This window comes from Nannobrachium achirus (genome assembly GCF_963921795.1).
Source record: "Nannobrachium achirus genome assembly, chromosome: 20".
Taxonomy (NCBI): Eukaryota; Metazoa; Chordata; class Actinopteri; order Myctophiformes; family Myctophidae; genus Nannobrachium; species Nannobrachium achirus.
Window position 1 is genome coordinate 38,937,919 of NC_137827.1, and position 26,442 is coordinate 38,964,360.

General features: G+C 41.8%; 1 protein-coding gene across 1 annotated transcript in view; it reads left to right on the forward strand.

The window, feature by feature from the left end:
* The window catches only part of alk (ALK receptor tyrosine kinase), a gene marked incomplete at both ends in the record, with an annotated part of 854,498 nt that overhangs the window by 722,995 nt on the left and 105,061 nt on the right, over window positions 1-26,442 (forward strand). Inside the window, 2 exons of the mRNA XM_080751036.1 lie at window positions 6,833-7,005; window positions 13,538-13,632. Coding sequence (XP_080607162.1) covers window positions 6,833-7,005; window positions 13,538-13,632 — 268 coding nt within the window. The remainder of the gene's footprint in view (window positions 1-6,832; window positions 7,006-13,537; window positions 13,633-26,442) is intronic.

The window sequence follows — 26,442 nt, forward strand, 5'->3', positions numbered from 1 at the left end:
TCATAAGAATGAGCCCTGGTGGATGAATTTGTTAATGCTCTATACCAGGGGTTCTCAATTTTTTTTAGGCCGTGACCCCCAAAATAAACATATTTGAACTGGGGACCCCCACCCTGACAAGCATTTGGAATTGTAGGTATTACATTTAATGTGACTCGGTTCCGCAGATAAATATTGTGAAAATAGCAGATCTACATGCTCACAACGTTCGCCTCTTGCTTACTTAATATTTGACAGTTTAGCCAGTCCTGTCAAATATTCGACAATTTGAATACTTTGAGGTAGAATAATTCGAATACTAAAAATCACTATTCGTGAATGCCCTAACACGCGCACGCACAGTCGCACACGCGCGTGCGCGCACACACACACACACACACACACACACACACACACACACACACACACACACACACACACACGCTAAGGGCCGACTCATACTCCACTTTTACAGCCGAATTTATTTCGGTTCAGCTCTGTCCAAACTACAATATGACGTCATTCAGAGGTTTGGGGGGGGGCGGGTGCCGTCATTAATTCAGCTGTTCGGTGCCACTGAGATGTTTTGACTCCCCGAACAGAACAGAAATAAATGCGTCTCTAAAAGTGGAGTATGAATCAGCTCCTAAGGGTCTGGCCAAGGTCAGGATGAGTCCCTGTCTTCCTCTTGAACACAGTTTTACCACGCTGACCTCTCACCATTTCTGCCTTGAGGCTTGGCAGTGTACTAAGGAAGTATCTTGAGGTATTTGTACTTGGGTATTTCCAATTTACAATACTTTTATTTCTACTCCACCACATCTCGGATCCAAATATTGTACTTTTACTCCACACCTTAGTTACTAGTTACTTGGCAGATATAAAATTATAATATTATAAAACATATTTTAACCAATTTAGGCCTATTTTATACCTAGGCTATTTGAAAATAGCAGATCTACCCCCCTGAGCACACCGTCTAAAATTGGTCTAAAAATTAATGTTTTTTTTATCTAAACTTAGACTAGAAGTTGATTAGATGTCTATATAGACGGTCTACATATAGACGACTATTAGACGTCCAATCAACAGACTTTTTCTTGTAACAGAGTATTTCTACTTTGCAGTATTGACTTTTACTTAATTAAAACCTGTGAGTACTTTTTCCACCACTGTTTAAAGGTGGAAGGGACTGTTCTCTTCAGAGAAAGAGAGAGAGAGAGAGAGAGAGAGAGAGAGAAAGAGAGAGAGAGAGAGGGCGGGGGGGGGGAGGTGGAGAGACAGAGAAAGAAAGCTAGGGCGCCAGGTTTCGGAAACCTTATATGTCCGAAACTGTTCCTTTTATTATTATTTTAAAAACATTCTAAAATAGTGAAAATGGCACATCTGCAAACTCAGAGCGTGTCGCGACGCGTTGTCGCGACGGGACATAAAAAGTTGTAAGAGATACAAGGTTTCTGTCCGACAGCGACGATAAGTCAGAGAACCAGACAGTCAATTGTTGTAGGACACGGAGAGGAGAGAGAGAGGAAAAATGGTTAAATAAAAACGAAAAACAAGACAGACGAGATAGTGAAACCAGAGGGGAGGGGGGGGGGGGGGGGGGGGAGGGGAGGAGTACTAGTACAGTATCTTGTCTTTTCAGGTGTGCAGTAAAAAAAGAAAAAAGCATGTCACCGTTTTGGGGACAACGGTTGGGCACAGCATCACACCACCACCGCTCACCCTGTGTCGTCCCCACATCCGACAGCCAGCTTTTCTTGGCATGGTGGCACCCAGATTAGCCCTGATTTCCAGATCAGCACTCCTAAATCCCTTTCCCTGCACTGTCCGCTCTGCTCCGCTGTGGTAGACATATAGGACAGTACATTTACTTGAGTACTCCATTTAAGAACATTTTGTTTTAACTTTGTTGCAAGCACATAGCTTTCACTCTGCTACATTTCAGAATAGAAATATTGCACTTTTGACTCCACTATACATTTCTATGAAGGGACTCTTGGGACCCAATTATGAATTAAATACTTTAAATGTAGTGGACATAGACCATCTACAAGCGCACAGCCAGCGCCAGCGGGCCGTATACGCAGACTACGTACTCTGCGTAGGGCCCCCGCCGATCAAAAGGACCCCCACCGCCCCCTCCTCAGCAGAAAAGAACTACTGCTGCATAATCGTTTTCAAACCGAAATCGCGATGCGAAATCTTGCGATTAGCGAATCGCAAAGGCCTTTCTTTCTCTTTTTCGCGCATCTCCACACCGCTGAAAGAGAAAGTGAATGTGATGTTTTGGCACAGTGGCCACTGTGCAGGAGCATGGGAACAGCATGGGAACTAGGGGTGCTGCAGGTGTTCCAGCACCCCTATGGGGAAGATTTCATTTTTTATTTAAATAAGAAAAGAACAAATCAAACATAGCAAAAATAAGTTGCCTGTTGTTGTCGTTTTTTATTTATTCATTTATATATATTATATATATATATATATTTCCATTATAAAATGGATTAAAAAAACGATAAAAAATATTAGGCCTATTATTTTTTCGCGGGCTACGCTACGCTCGCGCCTGCAGGAAGGCCCAATAGCAGAATCATGCTTAGGGCCCCCATGGGCCCAGAAACGGCTCTGCGCACAGCGCCTTCTTTTTGTTCTCTTTCTTTGTGGGACAAAAACTAAATTTCTAAATTTCAATAAAGCATTGTGTTGGTATTACAAAAGAAAATGTCGTTTGTAATTTGTACTTTTGTGAATACATGAGAATTTACTAGAGTACATATACTAGAAATAAAAACAAACAGCCAACAGAGGTTGGTTATTTTCTGGTGTTTTCCGGGAGTATGTTATTATATGCCTGCCAGCCATGTTTTGCTTTCATGCAGTGCCCGTTGTGCACTGTGTGCACTACATGTGTGCAGCATGTAATCTTGATGTTGGAATGGTTGCCGTGGGGTCTTCCAGTTGGCACAGATGAACCTGGCAACCCCACATTATGGATATACTGTATAATCTGCTGCTAAACTACAAGGAACCTGGCAACCGCTTTTATGGATAATAGAGCACAGTCTGCTGATGGACGTTTCAGAAAAACAACCCTGTTGGTTTTTATGAAACATATCGTCGTTGTCGAGTGGAAACCTTGTATGTCCAAAACCGCTTGTTTTGTATTTATCATTTTTAAAATAATTTAAACTAGTGAAAACAGCCGATCTACAAGCGACACAACGCCTCGTGTGCTTGTAGATCAGCTGTTTTCACTACTTTTGTGCGATGGCCTTGTATGATGAAGCAAAAAATGTACAAATTTGAAACTTGGAGGTAGAGGTTTCTGCCCATCAGTGACGATATATTATTGCGACCGTAAGGTCGCAGTTTAGTATGAAAACCTCCACCGGCCGTCCGTCGGTCACACGTGCGGTCGACCGCACGTCACACGTGCGGTCGACGTGTGATGAGGTCACGATGAGTCATCTATGCCCAAATATAGATTTCTAGGTCAGATGGCCCATAGAGTTTGTGATGTCAAACCTAGCAACCCAATATAAACAAACCTGATGTCAGACCTGAAGTATCCTTTTATACCCATATATGGAGATACAGAGATCTCCATATATGGGCATATTAGAAAGCCCATATATGGGCATATACGGATGACATCAGGGATATCCATATATGGGCATAAAAGGGACAAGGGCTTACAGTTAAGAGATCTCCATATATGGGCATATCAGAAAGCCCATATATGTTCATATACTGATGACATCAGGAATATCCATATATGGGCATAAAAGGGACAAGGACTTACAGTTAAGAGATCTCCATATATGGGCATAAAGGGACAAGGACTGTTACAGTAGATATAGAGATGTCCATATATGGGCATAAATGAACAAGGACTGACAAACACTGAGATCTCCATATAACCTATGGGAATATAAGGGACGAGGACTGTCAGCTTGTAGACCTATTTTCTAAATATTGTTGTACATTAAAAACTTGAAATGGGTCGTTCTGCATAGTACTTGGGATTTGTTGATGTAAATGTTCACATAGAGTGTAATAATTGGTAAAACAAACTTTTGGCCTATTTGTGGAGATAAGCGACCAACGGTCGCTTATCTCCCGATTAGGGAGTCTTACTGGTATATATATATATATATACAAGCACACGCTCTACGAGCACACGCTTGTAGAAGCATACACAACACTTCGCAATGCGACACGCTTTGTGAGCTTGTGGGGGGGGGGCTCTATATTCTGAGTGTTTGTACAGTAACAAGGGTTTCCCTCTCACTCCAGCTCTTTTCGTTAACAGAAAATACATTTTCGGCGTGAGATACCAATTTTATCAGGAGAGAGACAGGAAAGACGAGTGCAATTGAAAGTGATGAAACAAACAAAGTGAGCAGAAGAAAATTGAAACTGAAACTCCATAAAATTGACACTGATAAATTAATGGGTACTCTCCTCTGATTGGATGAAATTGGCAAACGTACTAGCGCAGGCAAGGCAGGGAGACCCCTGTTACTGAACAAACACTCTAGAGCAGGGGTCTTCAACGGGGGGTCCGGGACCCCTAGGGGGTCCTCAGAGTTACTAGCCAAAAATAGCAGATCTACAAGCTCACAACGCCTCGCGCTGCGAGGCGTTGTGAGCTTGTAGATCGGCTATTTCCGGCAAAGAGGTTTGGTGTAGGGGAAAAAAGAGCACACTTAAGTACAGAGTGAAAGGTCAAGTTTATTAAGTATTGACGGTTCAAGTGGTTACATATCTGATATAACAAATTGACATGAATCCAAAATACACTGATGATTGTGCTGTCAAACGATGAAACTATATGGAATCTGGCAGCCCCTGCTTCATCTCTCTCTCAGCTAATGGGTCCTCGGCCTGAAAACGTTGAAGACCCATGCTCTAGAGCAGTGGTACTCAAAGTGCATGGGTTCCAGGGACCCCCGGGGGTCCTTGAGGGGCTTCCAGGCGGTTCCCAGGAAAGGTTTTTAATATACCAGCAAAATCATTCAACCACTACAGGTACATCGGATAATTGAAAATATCAAAGGCCAAATTTATTTTTGGATGTCAAATATACATATTAACACATTTGCCGGGTATTGATCCATTAATAACCGCTACGAATGCCAACAATTTACCGATTTTTCTGTATCTTTCGAGATCCACAGAATTTGTTTTCCACCGTGATGTAAACAAAGGACGTCTCTCTTCTTACACCGGAAAAATAACAGTATCCTACGTTTTAGTTGAAACAGCTTGTTTGCACCAAAAACACATTCCGGTTGTGTTCTTCTGAAGTCCTGGGATCGCTCACGGTTTGCAGTAGAGCGACCTCTATCAGAATCACAGAAATTACAGATCTGTGTCAACGGCGGTCAAGCGACTGGCCTGGCTCACAACGCCTCTTTTATTTCTTTTTGAGGTATTAAAAATCCTTAATTGCCACTTCACTGTCATCTGGGGAAACAGCAGATGAGCTTACAGATCGACTATTTTTACTATTGTATATTAATCTATTTAGAACAGAGTCCGGTATGTAAAAAATACATAGTGCTCAAACATGTTCTTGTTAAGGACTTCCAACATTACATGTAGGTATTTGGCTTTATTTTACTTGGTCTATATGCAAATAACAAAACATACTGGCCCACAGTTTGTCACAATCTGACACATTGTGAGCTTGTAGATCTATATTTTCAAAAACGTTTAAACAGATATTTTTTATTGATTGATTGTGAAATAGGCCACTCAGTACTGTATTCTAGTGAAGCAATACTTTTGTACTATTACTCAAGTCAAATTTTGAAGGTCTTTTACTTGTAAAAGAGTATTTCTACATACTGAGTAAGCACTGCCTGTCACTCTGCTGTGTTCTCCACATTAATCAAAAAGCGGTCTAAAATACTCATTAAACATTGAATAATGCAAATTGTTGATGTGAATCTGCAATAGAAATGGAAGGACTGCTCTTGCTGATTCATTCTTTAAAGTCTATACACTGCGTTAATCCCTATTGTCAGATGTACAACAGTCGCTCAATTTGTACCAGCTGGCCTCCGCGCACCTCGTAAATCAGCCAGGAAAATGGCTTCCTCTAATCTGATGACTTGCTGACCTGTGCTGACATCAGCCCTAACAAGAGCTCTGCTCTGAATTATGATTCAGCTCCATTTGTACACTACACCAGTGGCCTTCCAACCCTTTTCATATCAAGGTCTATTATTTATTCGGCATTTGAGACACAGACCACCATTTGATGAGATTCTGCCTCTTAGACTCAAAGCTTTCGGATCGTTGGATAAGTTGCTGTCCCCAATTCCATGCTGTAGCTATTGATGTGGGATAGGAGAGATAACAGGCAAATAAAATAAAAAAATCTACATTATTGAAAATAACATGCTTGTACTGCACATCGCTATTTAGCTCTACTTTTGTACGACACTCCTTAATTTAATGGGGAAAACAATTAACAACACATACTAGAAAATCTGATAATCCGTTCCATAGTTATTGGGATTTGAATGAGCTTGTTTTTGCCAAAAAGGAACTCAAAACAAGGAAGCTGAGAAAAAAATACTTTTCCGAGCCTGGATTTTTTTTAACGCGATCACCTTATTTCCTGCTTCATTACAAAACTGTGAGTCAAATGAGAGAAAGTGGTTAAGTGTGTCTGTGGGTTTAAATATCAAACCAACGATGAGTAGCCTATTTACAACAGCAGTTGTGACCAGATAATAGGCTAACTACACTGGATTCATTGAAAATTAACCGTTCCGGACAAGGCTTTCCCACCCGGGAGTGACAGCGATTTTAATATTGTAATTTGTTATTACCTCAACAGGTGCGAGTGTGGGTGTGTTCCGGAGGCCTCCAGAAGGGGGCGCTGTCTCTGTGGATCGTGGAGAACGGCACGGGGCCGGAGGAGCGCAGACGCCTTTGGCACTCTGCCAGCGAGCCCAGAGCGGAGCGAGGCTGGAGACACGTCACCGTTCCCCTTTATGGACTGGCAGACTGGTACAGCCAATCACTTCTGTCTCTCCGTTTTGGTTCTTTGTTATATTGATATTGTGTGCGCTGGGTAAAGCTATAGATTTGTGTTACAGTAGTTACAGTGGTTAGGGTGACCCAAAAGAGAAAATATTAGACATATGCCCGGGACCCAAACTACTTTCACTACTTCTTAATTATTTTATTTCTATTCATGAAATACTTAAATATATATTTTTTTTATGAAAGAGACTTAAAGGGGGATACTCGCGACCAACACAAAATGTTTAGATGCTAAGGACAAATTCCAGGAATGTGCTGTACAAAAACAAACAAAAACCCTACAACAACTAAATGGGATCAAATAATGATTATTATTTATTATGCCAAACATTCCATAAGACATTGTTTAAAAAATCACACCCGTGTGAACTGAACGGTGGTCGTGGAGGCTGTGCAACAGCACTACTGGGTGGGTGCAGCGGGGTTAGTGTGCTTTACAATGCTGTAGTTTCTTCACACACTCTAATTTATTTGACCCTAAAACATTCAGTTTGTTAATAATAATAATAATACTTGACCACACATGCTGACCCACCCTACCCCCCTGTGTGTGTGTGTGTGTGTGTGTGTGTGTGTGTGTGTGTGTGTGTGTGTGTGTGTGTGTGTGTGTGTGTGTGTGTGTGTGTGTGTGTGTGTGTGTGTGTGTGTGTGTGTGTGTGTGTGTGTGTGTGAGAACAACAGCGCCCCTCCCTTAACATGTGTGGTCAGAAAAGGTACTGCAGCCTTGAGGCTACATACAGACACGGCCGGACGGCCGGACACACACACGGCCACGTATAGGAGACGGTGTGACCACCGCTCAAAAAGAAAACATCCAAGTACACTATGCAATATTGTCATAAGGAAAAGACATATAATAATGATCAAATATAGAAGTTATCGGAGCCCATGATAGGGCTTATTTAAATAAGACAAGTACCAAAAGTACTACTCATTATGCAGAAGGTCCCATTTCACAAGTATTCACATGTATAAAATTAAATCTTTGGAAATTAGCAGATCTATAAGCTACAAGCTCACAATTTTGAGCGGTTAGCTTGTAGAGCAGCACAATGTATGTAAACATAATGTATGTTTCGTAATAATAATCAAAATCTACAAATAACAGTAGTAAAAGTTAAAAGTACAATATTTGTGGAGTAGAAATGGAAATAATCCAGCAAAGATATAATACCTCTAAAGTGTAATACAGTACTTAAAGTTTTACTATGTAACTTTTTTTATAAAACAAATCTTAAAATTGTCCTAACTGTTAAATCGCTAAAGTTTTAGAACACCCACTCCGTTATTTTCAGCTTCTGAAGCCTTCTCTTTATATGTTTTCTATGAGCCGTGAGGGGGGGAGAATTTCGCGCCATGATGACGTAATCTGCATCATCTGTATACGTTGTGTATACGTTGCCCAATCACATCGCCGATCATGCACACATGGTACACTACCGGCCAATGCAGCGCATCTTGAAGTGGGGTCGCCATATTTGTAGTCGCCCGTGTGTCTCTTTACTCAAAAGCTAATCTCGCCTACCAGGCAGGGTGAAGTAGTCCGTTTCTCCGGAATGCCTGAACGCACAGGAACCAGGGACCCCTCTAAAGATAGCTCTCGGCGTTGTGGAGGCAGACGCGGGGGTGTGAAGGTACGAAAAACGGGCGAAAGACGCGAACGCGACCGCGGTTTGCTATATGGCTACTGACCACTAGTTGAGAATCTTACACAGTATAGCTTTAACATCACTGCATGGATCCCACAGGGGGGGCGGGGCCTTGTTACCATGTGTCTGTGAGTACTGTAAGCTCTGGTATACAAAGTAGGCTGTCTTCTCCAACCACTCGTCTCTGAAGAGGAGAGCAGAAATCAATACGCAGCGCAGCTCTCTAGTCGCCCTCCTCTCTTTCCAATTAGCCATGGCCATGGTTTTACCCTTAGAAGAGGATGTCTGAGAGAGAGAGAGAGAGAGAGAGAGAGAGAGAGAGAGAGAGAGAGAGAGAGAGAGAGAGAGAGAGAGAGAGAGCGCCCCGTCTTGGCGTTTCATCTCTGTTTGTATCAGTGTTGCCATGTCCGCTTATTATAAGCGACTTTGTGCTTGTTTTCTTTAGAGTCGCTTGTAAATATTGGTAGTTGTGGGTTATGTCTTTTTGTGTGTGTTTTAAAGTGTGTATGCCTATTTGGGCTTGCTTAAAAAAATAATTGTTTTAACCAGTGGTTCGCAAACGTTTTCTTTTCAAGGACCCCCCATATTAAAGTATTTGTCTGCAGAGATAATTTGTAGATGTGGTTATGTTTTGTGGAAAAAAGAGATGTACAGTATAGGGTTCACGTGGTACCTGATGGTTTTGCTGCTATATTACGGTAACTCATTTTGCTGGTGGTTGTGTGCGCGTGTGTGTGCTTGCGCGTGTGATCAGGCTGCCTATTAATAGTCAATTCATTTTGGTTTTGTTTTCATGGACCCAGGCGCTTTTTTCTCTCGCTCAATCTGGCATCACTGGCTTGCATGAGGCATTCGGTGGCTCTAGTCTACTCACACCCAGATCGCTCCCATCGTTCCCATGGGAGTCGTTACGTCTTTAGATTCTCTGGCTCGTGTCCTCGACTGTGCTTGTGTTCTTATCATTAGTAGCCCAGCGTATAAAGGGGTCCTTCACCTATGGGTGACCCCACGGGATGCGACATGGTGACCTTTTGCAGAGCCATCTGGAATATTTTAGAAGAGTACAGATGTAATATAAGATCATTTAGACTTTTTTATGCCAAGGACCCCCACATTGATATGCATTTGGCTACGGACCGTCCCATCTGAAAATGCTTCGTGCCAGGCTTGACTTTAGAGACATGATCTGACCATTTTAATTTGAACCCGGGACTGTCTCATGGGGAAATAAATTAAACGTACTGTATATATCGCTCACCCAAAAGGGAATCAGTCGCATTTGGCCAAGCTAGGGAAATATTAGGCTACGGGTATATAATTTACAATTTTGGCATTTAGCAGACACTCTTATCCAAAGCGACTTACAATAAGCAAGGTAATCACATACATCAAATGCAGAGAGACGGTGTAGAGCCTCATTAAACTAGGATCGCATGTAGTCTAAAGCAGGAACCTAACATCAGTTTAAACAAACAAAAAGAAGGCTATCAAAATGATACTCTTTTCATTGAAACTATTGGATTGCACCTAGCATCTAAAATACATTTTAACATTGTGGTCAAGAAAAAAAACAGGCTTAATTAAGAAAAACGTGAGAACAAAATGGCCACGGTCTGTCTGCACTTGCCATGGCCATATCTAGCTAGCATTACTAGAACAGGAGAGGGAGATATATTGGTCTAGGCCTCAGTGATTCATCCATTTGTTACCCCGAGAGCAAATCAACATGGAACCAAATGGACTCGTCATTTGTATGCTCTCAGAGTGAAATTAAACCCTGATGATTTCACTCACTGTAGCACTGGAATGGCGACTGCCAAACAGCGCCACTGTGAAACAACAGATGGCATTAAATAAAACGTCCTCCGCTGAATGTTATTGTAATGGCTATACACTCTCTCACACACACACACACACACACACACACACACACACGCACACACACACGCTCACGCACTCTCACACACACAGCTTAATGGACTTCTGGGAACATCATCTCATTCTCGTTGCCGCAAACCCAGAGCACGACTCAATGACCACATTTAATGTGATGATGTTAACCTGCTCGGCATAGAAACAATGGCATTAAATAAACGGGTGTAGCTCTGGCTTAACCACTAAAGCCCCATACTGTACGTCAGAGGCATTGTGAGCTTGTCGAACCTGCTATTTTCAGCAAACGTTTTTTTGCTAGAGCACAGATGCTGGAGGTTTAAGTGGTTAAAATGAGGGGCAGACAGTTATTCAGGAGGGGGTAGAGGGGCCGTCTTGGAATCGGAAGGTTCACGGTTGAATCCCCAACTCCTCCTGGCTGTGTGTCCTTGAGCAAGACACTGACTGAACCACTAGACTGCTCCCGGTGAGCAGGTGCTTTATACACCATTTCCTCCAATGTCGGTGTGGGTGAATGGATGATTGTAATGCACATTGTTATTGCCTTGATGAAAGCCACTATGCACAGTAAAGGCCACAAATGATCTATAATAAGAGTCCACACAAAGCGTTTTATGAGTGCGTATGGGTGCTTTGGACATCATGTCTACAGTAATAGCGCTCACATGGCAGCGTTTATTACTGATCAACCACTGCTGTGCTGGTATATCCTGATCTTGATTCAAGGTCTTTCAGTCCAAGGACCCCTTAGCTGAGAGAGAGATGAAACAGGGACCCCCCTCTATTGGATTAATGTTAAATGTGTAAACTTGATCTTTGGCTCTGTACTTGGTCTGCTCATTATTTAAATGTTTTATGTTGGCTATTCAAACATAGCAGATCTACAAGCTTTGGATTTTGGGGAGGAAATGTTGAATGATATTTGAAACGTAATTTAATTTTTTAACATTATGTTCTCTTCCGGGGGTCCCCTGGCACAAAACATTTTCAGATACAGTAGGGGCAGGGGAGTCAAGTGGGTATGGCAGGGGTATGCAGCTGCCATACCCTGGGTCCAGTGGAGAAAATAAAAGTTACTTTTAAATATAAATCCATGAATGTCTCTCACAAACGCAAAATTTAACAAAATGGTCATTTTAACAAGGTGGTTGTATTCTCCCCATCTTGAAAAAAAAAGCTATATTCCCAGGTTCCGCAGGTCAGCTGCACAGGTGCAATGCATTATTGTTAATTGTGGCACGTTTACTAACATGCTAAGTTTAGCTGCACTTGAACAACCGTTCCAGGCTGCCATATCCAGCCCAAGAAACCTTAAAAACGGGGGGAAAATAGAATGTACTTATTAAAATAAATGTATCAAGCCTGTTGCTAAGGTATGGCAACATGACTGGTGTCTTGCACGCGCGCGAACTGACGCCACTGAGTAGGGGGGTCCACAGCCAAATACGTATCAATTTGGGGGTCCCTGGCACGAAAACGTTTGAGAACTCTGCTCTATGGACACGTCGGCCCTTTTTAGACAATCAACCAGAGTGCTGCTGACAGCCGCCCACCAGTGGCGTCAGTTCAGCAAAAGCTAGGGTATGGCAAAGATGGGAGTCCTCATGGAAAATAGGCATTACATTTTGGATAACACGGTTCTATTGTGAAAATAGCAGATCTAGCATGTAGATCGGCTATTTTCACAATTTTTTTCAAGTGCAGCTAAACTTAGCATGTTAGTAAACGTGCATTTTGCATTTGTAGTTATTTTACTGTAATTTAACAACATAATAACCAGCGCAGATAGACAAAGAGACACTCATGGATTTATATTTAAAAGTAACTTTTATTTTCCCCCCTGGACCCAGGGTATGGCAGCTGCATACCCCTGCCATACCCAATTGACGCCTCTGCCGCCCACTCTGTCTTTATCCTAAACGCAACCATAACGTCAGCTCGGCATCGCAGATTAGGAGGACGGCACAGAGTCGTCTGTCAGGTCCCCGGCTTTTCCGAAGGCGGAACAGAATGTTCACTAACGCTGACAAAGCCATTACAGGCACACACACACACACCTTACAAACCTCTATTCCAACGCTAAAATTCAGAGGTATTCCACGTTAAAAGCACCGATCAATTCTTTCTCGGCTTGTCGAGGCCAGTGCCACCCACAACATTCAATGTACGTTCAAGTGGTGAAAAGGAACCGAGTGTGCGTATACTCGAGTACTGTGCTTAAATACTGTGCTTATTTCCAATTTTGAATACTTTTACTTCTACTCCACTACATCTCAGACGCAAACATTGGACTTTTTACTCCAATTATTTGAAAACGTAAATTACTAAATTGAGTTAGTTTGCAGATTTAGATTATTACAACAAAACACACATTAAACCCTATTTCGGCTATTCAAAAATAGCTGATCTACAAGCTCACAAGGGGTTGCAGTGCAACGCGGTGTGAGCTTGCCTTGTAGATCTGCTATTTTTGAAGATTTTGACAACATTTGAAAATAATTACCGCTACTTTTGGTAGACTACTTTAATGTGAATACTTTATACTTTAAGCCAAACATTTTAATACAGGAATTTTGATTACAGAGTATTTTTTGATAGTAAAATAACTGAGTAGCCTACTTCTTCTGCCACTGTTGTTTATTGAGATTATTGTATGTCTTTATATGTCTTGATGACTTGAATTCACAGGACCACAATGGGAAGTGTGTTATCCTTTCAGCATTGTTGTTTAACTCTACCTCTGTGCCTTTTGCAAACTGTTAATACTATCACTCCTATTTCGATGCTGTACGATTCAACAGTATTCCACTTGAAAAGCACCAATCAATTCTTGCTCAGTTTGTCGAGGCCACCCACAACCTCACTGTACGATGTGTTCAAGTCAGTCAGACAGTCAACTCGCTGGTGGTTGTTTAGTAGTAAACAGTAAACACAGTCTGTCTCTCCCCACGCAGGTTCTGGCTCCAGTTCAGCACAGAAGATGGACCTGGGCCGGGTTCAAGCATCTCTCTTGACAACATCTCTTTCAGTATGGACTGCTTCCTGGCCTGTGAGTACTATACAAAATAAACACACTACTATGCCAGATGCCAGATTCAACAAGCTAGCTGCTGAGCTCCCTCTCTCTCTCTCTCTCTCTCTCTCTCTCTTTTTTTTTATTTCCCCCTGCGCTACTTTGGTTGAATTAATGAAAAGCCAATTCAACTATGCTTTTTTTAATTTTTTTTGCCGTTGACTGATTCATCTCGATTGACCCGAGGAAGAATATTGGAATCGACCAAAAATAATATATGGAAATGCTGTCGATATTACACTTCAAGGTTTCTAAACAAAGTAAACATTCTACAACAGGGGTCGTCATAGTTTTTTCAGGGTAAAAAGCTAAGAGAGAGATGAAGCAAAAGAGAAAAGAGTAGAACTAAAGAAAAACAAGATATCTACATGTATACACATAGCACAAACCTGCATGTCCAGTAAGTATGTACACATTAGACATAAATACTACACATTAGACATAAATATGGATGCCAGGACTTGGTTAAGTCGCACCTTTTGTAGAGCTCTCTACGGCAGGGGTTCCCAAACTTTTTTGTCTCAGGGCACCCCATGAATATTTTTTTTTCATCCGAGGCACCCCTACATTAAATCGTCGTTGTCGGGTGGAAACCTTGTATGTCCAAAACCTTCTCTTTCTGTGTTATTATTTTAAAAAACGATTTAAAATAGTGAAAATAGCCAATTTACAAGCACACAAGTGCTTGTAGATCTGCTATTTTCACTACTTGTGTGACACCTTTGTATGATGAAGTAGGGCTTTTATTTTACCAAAAAACATACACATTTGAAACTTGGAGATACAAGGTTTTTGCCTGACAGTGACGATATTGATAATTTTCACTCCCAGCACCTTTTATTTAACGATTATGTTGTGAGGAGAACATTGAGATAACAGCCATTTTGGTTAGAACGGACTGAAAAATAACTTTGTAATTCAAGTTTAAAATGATACTAAATATTTTTTCAAGTGTCAAGTGTAAATTCCAAATATTATCAAAGTATCTCGCGGCACCCCTGGACTGCCGTCACGGCACCCCAGGGTGCCCCGTCACCCACTTTGAAAACCCCTGCTCTACGGCATCCCTGGACCGATCTTTAGGAATGACACTTCCCAAGTGATTTGATCAGATTGGGTATTCCGACTTTGGTGAAAATGGCTGATCTACCATCTAACGACACGTTTCAGAGCATCTTTATTTTAATGATCAATCAATCGAATTGATTGTGCTGCAGCTGGGATCAATTGGAACTAGTTAAAACTTTTACAAGGTTTTAAAGAGGAAATACTATTTTGCTATTGTATTTTATGTTAATGTTATAAGATGTTCAGGGGCCAACCTGCAACCAGTGAACCAGTGATGGTATTGAGCCTATAAGCAGTACCGTTCTATCACCGCATCTTTGACCGCGCGGCGCGTCTCACTCTCTCAAAATGTCAGAGGCAGCCGAGACTATCCGCTGTTATCTTAACGACGCGCTGATGGAAACGGTTACAGCCAGTTTCCTGTACTGCAGCAGACATAGCGTCCTTAAAGGCCAAATCTCACATCCTCCTCTCACCTTCCCCGGGAATGTACGCCGAGTTATAATTAAGATGGTTTATCGGCGTTAAAAACGGCTAGGTGACATGACAATTGAGTCTGACACCACGGTAATGAAGAGGCTGGGAGCTGGAGACCTCGGATCCTCCTGCTCTTTCTTCCTTTCATGAAGCAAACCCACTCACACACAGTGACAGGAATAGTGATGTCTGAGGAGCTGTAGGTGGAAGAAGTAGGTTACTCAAATATCTTTTTCCTTAAAGGAGTAGTTCACCCCCAAAATGATGTTTTTTACCTATTGATTACTCACCCCATGGAGACTGGAGTTCAATAATATATATCGTCATTGTCGGGTGGAAACCTTTTGTTTTGTATTTATCATTTTTAAAATGATTTAAACTAGTGAAAACAGCCGATCTACAAGCACACAACACCTCGCGTTGTGTGCTTGTAGACTACTTTTGTGCGATGGCCTTGTATGATGAAGCAGTGCTTTACTTCGTGAAAAAAACGTACCAATTTGAAACTTGGAGATACGAGTTTCTGCCCGACAGTGACAATATATATATGTGACTGAGCATGACACTGGGGCAGTCATTTCGGAAGCCACTACTTTAGACCACAGCTGAAATTACTTTTTCTTTTTTTCTTTTTTCTAAAATGTGATAAAGCCACAAAAGCATGTCATAAATATCAGGCTACATTTCACTTAAACGCCAGAGCTTAACTCTGCATGTAAATAAGACTTTTTTAAATTAATGTGAGAGATCGGGACATAATTCTGTTGGTCCTCCCAAATTTAGAACTTGAATATCTCAAAAGTAGTATTTCAGCATGGCATCATTCTATAAGCCATATCTTCAAAACTGTTGGGTCAATCTCCACAACCAATATATCATTTTGTAGCTATGATTCACAGCTTTCAAATGAAATAAAAAACTGAAAATGAAAAAAAAAATTCAATGACTAGCCGTCAGCCGCGCTGGGACACATATTTTTATTTTTTGTCGCATTCCTAAGCCTATTAGTCTAGTAGCCAAAATGTGAACCCGGACATGTTGAGTACCCTAAAGTTTTATGTTAGAAATGTTGAGTATGGGTCCCCAGCATGTAGAAACTGCCGGATGCTAACTTGTATATGTTGAGCAATTTTCATAATTCGCATAATAAGCTTTAATTAGCATAATCACCTATATGGATAATATGTCAAAAACTGATAGGACGATTTGAACAAAATTGGAGTGGTTTTGGGGGTTATTGAGGATGCTGAATCCATTTCTGACATTTTCTAAATTCAAAATGGCCGCTTTAAACCGTAAATGGCCATATACCAACTTAAATTGGGATGATTTTGATACTTTTTTGTTGATTTTGATTATGAATTAAATTATAAATGTGGTTATTTATATGCTTATACACTATCTGCATTTCAAAAGCCAAATATAGACAATCCACACAAAATTATTAGAACAATGACTGCCACAATAGCCTAGCAAAAATAGTCACTTCATCATTTGGAAAATCAACAAAAAATGATCAAAATCATCCCAATTTAAGTTGTTATATGGCCATTTCCGGTTTAAAACAGCCATTTTGAATTAAAAAAAAGAAATGGATTCAGCATCCTCAATAACCCCCAAAACCACTCAAATATTGTTCAAATCAGCCAATCAGTTTTTGACATATTATCCATTATTATAGGTGATTATGCTAATTAAAGCTAATTATGCGAATTATGAAAATTGCTCAACATATGCAAGTTAGCATCCGGCAGTTTCTACATGCTGGGGACCCATACTCAACATTTCTAACATAAAACTTTAGGGTACTCAAAATGTCCGGGTTCACAATGGGGCTCTATGGACTGGCTACTAGACTATATCATTTAATTATAATAAATGTTCCCCCATTGATTCCGTTTGGGTCTCCATCCGGAATCAATGGGCCATCCGGAACAAAGAGTCTCCTCAAATTATTGGCTTAGGAATGTGACGAATACAAAAACATATTATTGAACTCAAGTCTGCATGGGGTGAGTAATCCATAGAAACAAAGTCATTTTGGGGGTGAACTACTCCTTTAAGTGAATACTACTGTTCCAAGACTGCCGGGACACCCATGTACAGTGAGTGAGTAGTGAGTACATGTACAGTACTTGGTTACTTTCTTCCACTGTTGGGAATTTCTGGAACCGAATGCGGAGCTACAGTACCAGATACGGAGCAAAATGTGTGATCGCAAGCGTGGGTTTAACTTGACTAAAACCCTCTTTACTTTCTCACTGCATAGCTCTTCTGGAAAGAAATGTGCATGTGTCTGTGTGTGCGATTATTTTGCAAAGGATTATCTGATTCTGTCTGCCTTGATTTGAACACCTTGCTTGAAATATTTAGGATGGATGGACGTAAATTATACATTGACCCCTGTCTGATTCTTTAAGGCTGACGCTGAGACATTTTTAATTGAAAACGGGGACAATCCGTTACAGACGGCATGAATTATTAATTGAATAGGCTGGCATAAATGACTACAGACTCTTTTATATATACAGTGTGTGTGTGTGTGTGTGTGTGTGTGTGTGTGTATGTGTGTATATGTTACAGTTAGTTTGGGTAACTCAGTTAGATTGGGGTAAGAGCGCTCGTTTTGTAGTTCACCACACACCCCTACCACCACCTGATCAATTCACTTTGATAGTCACTTATCAACACACCTGTGTAATTCTGCATAATCACCACAAGATGGTGACAACACAGCCATTCACTTGTGTAGTCGGTGACATCACTCGTCTGCGACACCTCTTTCGTTGTTTATCTACTAGCCTAGCTCAGCTGTGTTTAGCCATTAGCTTACTATGCCTAACTCTAACCCTAACCCTAACCTTAACCTCAGTAAAACTATGCCTAACCCTAACCCTAACCTCCGTGGGGTGAGGCGTTATCATTCCTGCCGACGCTATGTTGTCGTTGTCGTTGTTGTGGATCAAAGTGACCGCTTGCTCGAACACTTGCTCCGCCCCGCGCCGCACAACGAACGCTCCTGTTCTCAATCTAACTGAATCTCAAACTAACTGTGACACATATATATATATATATATATATATATATATATATATATATATATACACACACACACACACACACACACACACACACACACACACACACACACACACACACACACACACACACACAGTATATCTATCTATAAATGCGAGAAGTCTCTGCGTGTCTGTCTGTCTGTCTGTCTGTGTGTCTGTCTGTAATCCGTGTATCTCGAGAACCGTTCGTCCCACCGGCTTCAGATTCGGCACGCGCGTTCCCCGCCGCGGCACGGAGTGCAGTGCCGGGTCTCGACCCGACCCGACGCGCGGTTTTCCCGAACCGGCGCGAAACGTTCGGAATCTCCTTATGCGGGGTTGATTGTTGACATCAGGCTGTTCCGGAGGAAATCGGCGAAAGCTCTGACTCATTGTGACATCACTTCATAAAAGGCTCTGACATCACGTACGCCACATGAGTCAACAAAAAATCTCTGTGAGTGTGTATGTATGTATGTAATCCGCGTATCTCGAGAACCGTTCGTCCCACGGGCACGCGCGTTCTCCATATATGGGCATAAAATGAATGCCCCCATATATGGGCATAAAATGGATTGCAGACAGACAGATACAGATATCTCCATATATGGACATAAATGGACAGAGGCAAACAGATGGTCAAAGATCTCCATATATGGGCATAAAATGGACGCAGACAGACAGATACAGATATCTCCATATATGGGCATAAATGGACACAGGCAAACAGATGTTCAAAACGGGTCCTATGACAACAGGTGAGAGGTTTGCATTAAAGGGGGAACCGGCACTGTGTCTGCAACACAGTTGGAGGCACAGACAGATACTCCATATATGGGCATAAAATGGACGCAGATAGACAGATATCTCCATATCTGGGCATAAAATGGACCCAGAACTATAACTGCAGTGATCTCCATATATTAGGGCTGTGAAAATTTGCCAAAAATAGCATTCGAATATTCGCCCGAAAATCCACCGTTGATTCGAATAAATTCGAATATTCGAAAATATCGAATAATTCGAAGCATTCGCAATTCGAAGCTGTTTATTCTAATCTTTTTTTTTTTTTTTTAAGAAACCTTTTTCTTTAATTATTTATTTCATTTGCATTGTTATATTGCTGTTGGTGTACTGACATATTAACTTGTTTATTATTGTGATATTTATATTATATATTGTGTTATCTGCTTATTGTAAGTCGCTTTGGATTAAAAGCATCTGCTAAATGCCTAAACTGTAAACTGTAGACAGTCGCGGTCGTGCAGCCAGGTCCGCGTTGGTCAGGGACGTGCCGTGCAAAGAATGCTATAGAGGCAGGGGCTGACATTTCTAAAAGGGCATTTTGGTGGACAATTCTCTCTTAAAAGGGCAGGGGCTCAAGCCCCGTTTGATGTCTGTGTGCACGTGCCTGGCAGCATCGCATCGTCGTTGCGAAGCGTCACAGCAGCAGCCTGTGATGGAGTTGGAACAGCCACGACATGAAACGAGCAATTATAATCACACCAATGGAGTATGTTTTGGTTTGAACCAAATTAGGCAGTCTACAAGAGTGTGACGGAGTTTTACCGTTACCGTGGCTGCGTGCGGGGAGAATGACTCGTGAGAGAAGTGTTTTTCGGTGGAGAAGTCTCGTTGTCCGGCTTCCCGTCACTACCAAATGAGTCGCACGTTTCAGCTTGACTCGTTAATCATTCTGAATCAACGTATTAAGTTTAAAAGCACGGAGTGTGCAGTGAACTGCGAGGCGAGTGCATCTCTCCACTCCGTCGGAAAGGAGAGAGCCTTCCCTGCGGAGCGGACGACGGCCAGTGACAGTGTGAAGGGAAAGTTAAAAGCAGCTGGAGGTTTATTCTTCGCCGTATGACGGTGTTGCTAAATAGGCACCCTTAAATGTACAAGCCCACAACGTATTGGATCAGCGACGCATTGTGGACCTGTAGATCAGCCCACTTTTGCAGCAGCGAATGGAGACTTCTGCCTTGCGAGACCAGCCACCTTTTAACGTTCCATGCGCCCAGAATCTCGCGAGAAGTGCGGTAGATTTGTTTTAATTAAATATAAATTAATTCGAAGCTCAATTTTTTACTTTCGAATATTCTTTTATTGTTAACATTCGAACGAATATTCGAATAAAGAATATTCTTTCACACCCCTACCATATATGGACATAAAATGGACGCCGACAGACAGACAGACAGATACAGATATCTCCATATATGGGCATAAATGGACACAGGCAGACAGATGGTCAAAACGGGTCCTAAAGGGCGGGGCATTCATTCCCTATTTACATTGTTCTGAGTTGGCCAGGTCGCCGACTAGACGCTGGGCCGCCCAAAGGGCGGCCCAGCTTCTAGTAATCTTTAATGAATGAAGCTATACTTTGATGAATGGCGAACAGCGGAAATAGCCAATACACAAGCTCCCAACGCCTCGCATTGTGATCTGCTATTTTCACAATTTTGTAAAAATATTGATTGAACAACTTTGATTATTTATTTATTTTAATTTATTTGAAAATGTGTGCCTATAATGACAAAAGGGGGACGGCATGAGAAGTGGTTAACGGCAACCCCCAAATCTGCCTGCTATGTAACATTGCTGTCAGGAACAAACCTTCATCATTCTCCATATTGATTTTCTTTTTTTTAACACAAAAATCATGAAAACTGCCGATCTGCCAAGCTCAAAAGTTGTGAACTATTTTAAAATGTTTTATTGAAAAGGTATCATAAAATAGGAATGGTTCCGGAGAGGCAAGGTTTCCTCTCGACAGCCTATTCTCCTTTCAGATGAATTTCAGTGTTGTTGTCGGCAGCAGAAATTCTCCGTACAACATTGATGCCCCTAACTATAAATTGCAATCAGACATCGCGGCCCCTACACCAGCAGAATACCACACGAGGAGGGAGCTATTTGGTTGCAACAGAGCAGTGGTGGGATTTAACTAAGTACATTTACTTAAGTACTGTAGTTATCTTTAGTTATTTGTAGCCTACTTCACTTGAGTATTTCCAATTTCCAGTTTTACTTCTACTCCACATCTCGGATTCAAATATTGTACTTTTACTCCACTATTTAAAAAATGCGATGCAACGCATTGTGAGCTTGTAGATATGCTATTTTTTAAAGGATTTTTATACATTTGAAAACTTGAAATAAATGGGACATTCTGCATGAAAAGCACTCTTACTTTTGGTACTTTCATTGTATTTCGATGTCAATGCTTATGTATTTTTATACAAAAGATTTTATTTTTGGTGGGGGGGTTTTCTGCCTTTATTGATAGGTGTACAGTAGGCTGACAGGAAACGGGGAGAGAGATGGGGGGGGTGACACGCAGCAAAGGTCGTCAGGACCGGGACTCCAACCTGCAACGCTGCAAGGGCTGGATTACCATGCAGCCAATGCTTTTGTAATTTTTTCATTTATTTTTTTCACGCAAGTTAATTTTGATTTCCGGACTGTTACTTGTAACAGAGTATTTCTAGATTACAGTATCGATACTTTTACTTAAGTAAGAAATGTGAGCACCTTTTTCCACCACTGCAACAGAGCCCCTATAGCCTTGCCTGTATCAACAGTGAGGCTTATTGGATTCAGGGGCCGCTTTATTTAATGGTTTGACATTTTCCTGGAGATATTTGCCCGACCAATTTGCGTTTCATGTCCTCCCTGGAACACAGGCATGTACGCTGTAGGCTTATTGTTCGCTGTCGGGTGGAAACCTCAACCGTTACCGTTTCTGTAAATGGAACCAAAGAAAGAACTTGTGTTCCTATAGATCCAATGTGGCTGTTCTTTAGTCTCGAGCTCCTGTTAATTATTTTCATTGGTTCGATATTTATCAAATCCGCAGACACACTTAAAGGGGAAAACCACCCATTTTGTCATTGCGACCAGTTTACTGTGAGAAACTTGAACTGGAGGATTGATTCTGGGGTTCAATATATAGTTCAATATTGAAAATGGGTGGTTTTCACTTTCACTTAATCACTTTCACTTGCATTTGAGAAGTGGAATGGCTGGTGACACGTGTGAAAAGCTTAAATATGGAGATGGTTTCTGCCTATCCCAGGCTCTCTCTTGCACAGTCTTGCAGTCTCTCCAGATGGCGAGTGTTTAATCTGGGTGCAGGTATCCATTACCAAAAGCCACACTTGACACAGTAACATTTTATCGCCTGTATCAATCAGGGCGGGTTGATGGGGGGGGGGGGGGGATACTGTCGCTTGACGCCGCGTCATTTCCAAGAGTGATCAGCTCGCGCTATTACCAGGATGGATCCCTGAGCTTTATGACGTCTGTCGGGTGGAAACCTCATATGTCCAAAACATTACTTTTCAGGATTCAAATTCAAAAATAGCTAATGCTTTTGATGCTTTCTGTAGATTGTTGTCTATTTTGGGGAAAGAGATTTGGTGAAGACAGAAAAAGTGGTCCAAGTAACTCAGGTTCAGTGTACTTCTTACTACAAGTCTAGAGGGTTTAAGTGCTTAACAACCTGTATTATAATATATGTACATGAGCTATTTGAACTTGTAAGATGTGTGTCATTGACTGAACAAAGTGTGTCCCTTGTCGGTTCAACAAGGGACACGTCTTTTACTTTCTAAAAAAGGGACCGTGACATATTTCAAAGGACGGTCGGGGCAACCAGAACAGCTCCACCTCAGTGTGATGCTTGACGTGCCAAGTACGTGCATTTCCATGATCCGCGGCCATCGGTCGTCCTTTCAGCTTATCGCATATGACATCTCCCCCCGACATGGAATGTCAGCGTGCCCCTGTTTTATCTTCAATCTGTGTGACACTGATTTAGTTTGCATGTTTATACGGTACGCTAGCGTGCATTTACAGTAATCCCCCTCCTCCTCCCCCACCATCCACCCCTGGCCCCTTGTTCCTACACGTATGCCAACAACACCTCCGCTAAAGTGCCGAGGCCCCCTATTAACGCCCTCGCCAGCTGGCTTCCGTAGTGACTCCCAAATGCCACACACGGTAAACACGCCTCTCGTGTAGTATAGTCAACGCCCAGCAACATCACCGGGTTAGTCAATGCACCATCCCTCAAAAAGCATTTGCCGGTGCCAAAGATGCCATTTGGAGGGGAATAATTGGATTCTCCTGGCCGGAAGGCAGTATGAATAAAAAACAGATTGCTTTGAGAAGGGGCCCACCTGTCGTCTTTGCGTTAGATTTGTATAAGTCACGGTTGCAGAGCAGCCTTAAGCAGCCGGTCGTTCCCGTGGCGTATTCAAACAGAGTTTTAACACTGCTGTCCGTATACTGTGTCTGTTTAATGTCACTGCTGTCGGGTGGAAAACTTTTATGTCCAAAACCGTTTAAAATTATTTCTTAAATAGCCGATCTTCAAGATCACAACGTGTTCGCCTATTTTCACTACTTTTGGGCGACACACTCTTGTATAATGAAGTAGGAGACTTAAAGGTAGGGCAAGCGATATTTTGTTTAAATAAGTGTTAAAATAGCTCTATATTCTAATCATTGCTATAGAATGTTTGTTCAGTAATGGGTAACAGGGTCTCTCCAGCTCTTTAGTCTACAGCAGGGGTCTTCAACGTTTTCAGGCCATGGACCCCTGTTGAGAGACAGACGAAGCAGGGACCCCCACAAAATTTTCTTAGATTCCATTTAGTTTGATCGTTTGACAGCACAATCATCAGTGGGTTTCCGAGGCTAATAAGTGATAAACTTGACCTTCAGTTTGTACTTGGTCTGCTCTTTTTCCCCTCTACACGAAACCTCTTTGCCGAAAATAGCCGATCTACAAGCTCACAACGCCTCACAGACTTTTACTTGTAACAGAGTATTTCTATATTGCAGCATTGATACTTTTACTTAAGTAAAATATGTGAGTACTTTTTCCACCACTGTATTTCACGCTTCAAGAATGGTTATGGCGAACAGGCGTATTAATAGGTCTGGGTCGATTCAAAGTGGCCGTGTCAGTTGGAAATAATGGTTGAACATATCACTTTCAGCAACATAAACACTTCAAACACATTCCCCCCAGATCAATAAAAGTCCATCAAAATATTATTTTGGTGTGTGTGTGTGTGTGTGTGTGTGTGTGTGTGTGTGTGTGTGTGTGTGTGTGTGTGTGTGTGTGTGTGTGTGTGTGTGTGTGTGTGTGTGTGTGTGTGTGTGTGTGTGTGTGTGTGTGTGTGTGTGCGTGCGGAGAGGTCAAAAATGTTCTTTGACACTTCTGCAATCAATGCACTTCTGCATGTCGGCACTGAAAAACATTGCAGCTTGCATTTGTGGTTCCCAGATTTCTTACATTTGTTTGTTTTAAAATGTAAACAATTACTTAACTTTTTTATTTAAAAATAAAAATCTTTTGAAAGATTCTATTATATATTTTAAATGTAGGAAAATACAATTTGATTTTTACTCGAGCCGTGACCCATAGAAGTTGGTCTGTGAACCACAGATGGGTCCCAACCCATTGTTTGGGAAACGGTGGCTTACATCATCTCTCGAAACAGACTGTTGACAATTTTCAACAAATGCTTCCGTCACGCTGTCTGTGCAGCGGAAGCGCTGAACATGTAAAGACACTGCAGCGGATGTCTGCCTCCCAGTCGCCAACATTTGTCCTACTATAAATCAACGTCAACGCATAAAAAGCTTAAAAAGAAAATGGAAATTCAAATATTCTGTAGATATTTTTTGAACGGGTGACTGCTTCACTTTGAGGCTTTCAGGTTTAGTCACAGACTCTATTATAGCATTCGACGATAATAGTTTACATTTCGACTTTCTTCCTCAGAGTAAGAGCTTTTGTTTTTATGCTTTACTTAAATAAAACGTGCAGACCCATTCGAGTGCCACAGTATTTTATTTGGTTGGTCTCTTTTGAAGTGCCATCCAAAACAAATGTATATGTTACAATGTTCCAATATGTTTGAAGAACCAGTACGATTGAAAAAGGAGCGCTTGTTTTCAAGTGCAGTCGTTCGCCAAAAGCAGTCCCCACAAGAATATTTACTATTCTGGTTGTAAACCCCCCTGGTTGTAAACCCCCTGGTTTACAACTTCTAACGACGCTGAGTTGGCTCATGTGACCTTTGCAACGCTTGACACGACAACTTGCTCGCTTACTGCTTGCTCGGTGGTGTCTCACGTGGCTCAATTAAGTATCTATCTATCTATGTGTGTTTTTTTGGATTGATTGAAGACTTTATTAGAAGTTTGCATAGGAAAAAGTACAGTTTCATGACGGTACAGTTCACTGGTACAAGGTCTACTAAAAGGAGATCCTAGAAAAGACTAAGCTTATTTCCATAAGAAACCATTGAAGTATCTCATATAACATTGAATGACAGACGGATAGAACACAGTACTATGCAGTAGATATAGTCAGGAAAAAAAGGGGAAAACTTTAAAAATAAAAACATACGGTAGGTAAAATACAAAGAGGGGTCAGGGGAGGGTAGGGCTGGGCTATGTTTGTTTTTACCAGTTGCGAACGGCTGCTGCCTCTAAGTGGTTTTTCAGGGCGATTTTAAAGGATGCTAGTGAGTGTGTGTTTGTTTGTTGAGGATCCCTATTAGTCTACACTGTAGTTATTCTTCCTGCTCGTCCAGGCAACAAAACAAAACCACGTCCAGTATCTCTGTGCTGTCAACGACGTTGTGACCTTGGGGGCTTGTTCTGGTGTTTAGCCTTTTACGCGGTGCTGCGGACGGAACACGTCGAGGTAACAAGCTCAAAAAAACATTTTACTGTGGCTGTGCATGCCTGGTTGGCCTTTACAGTAGTAGCCTGCTAACAGACAGTGACAGCCAAGGCTGCGCCGTTTCCCTGGCCTTCCAAACAGACCTGAAGCATCTCTGCTTGACCAGCGGCAGCAGGAATACCAATGCATCACACTCAGGGGCGTCACACCAAATTCTGGGCCTTGGGTACAAGGACTCACTGCGGGCCCCCCATGAATGTTAACTATTGAAAAACAGCAGATATACAAGCTCACAGCGCGGCACCGAGTGCCGCGCTGTGAGCTTGTAGATCTGCTGTTTTTGAAAAAGGACCCCCAAGATGATATGTATTTGGCCACGGACCCCGATCTCAAAATATTTAGTTCCAGGGACCCCCAGAAGCAAAATTTGAGTTGTTCGCATTTTCACAACTTTTCAAAAATAGCAGATCT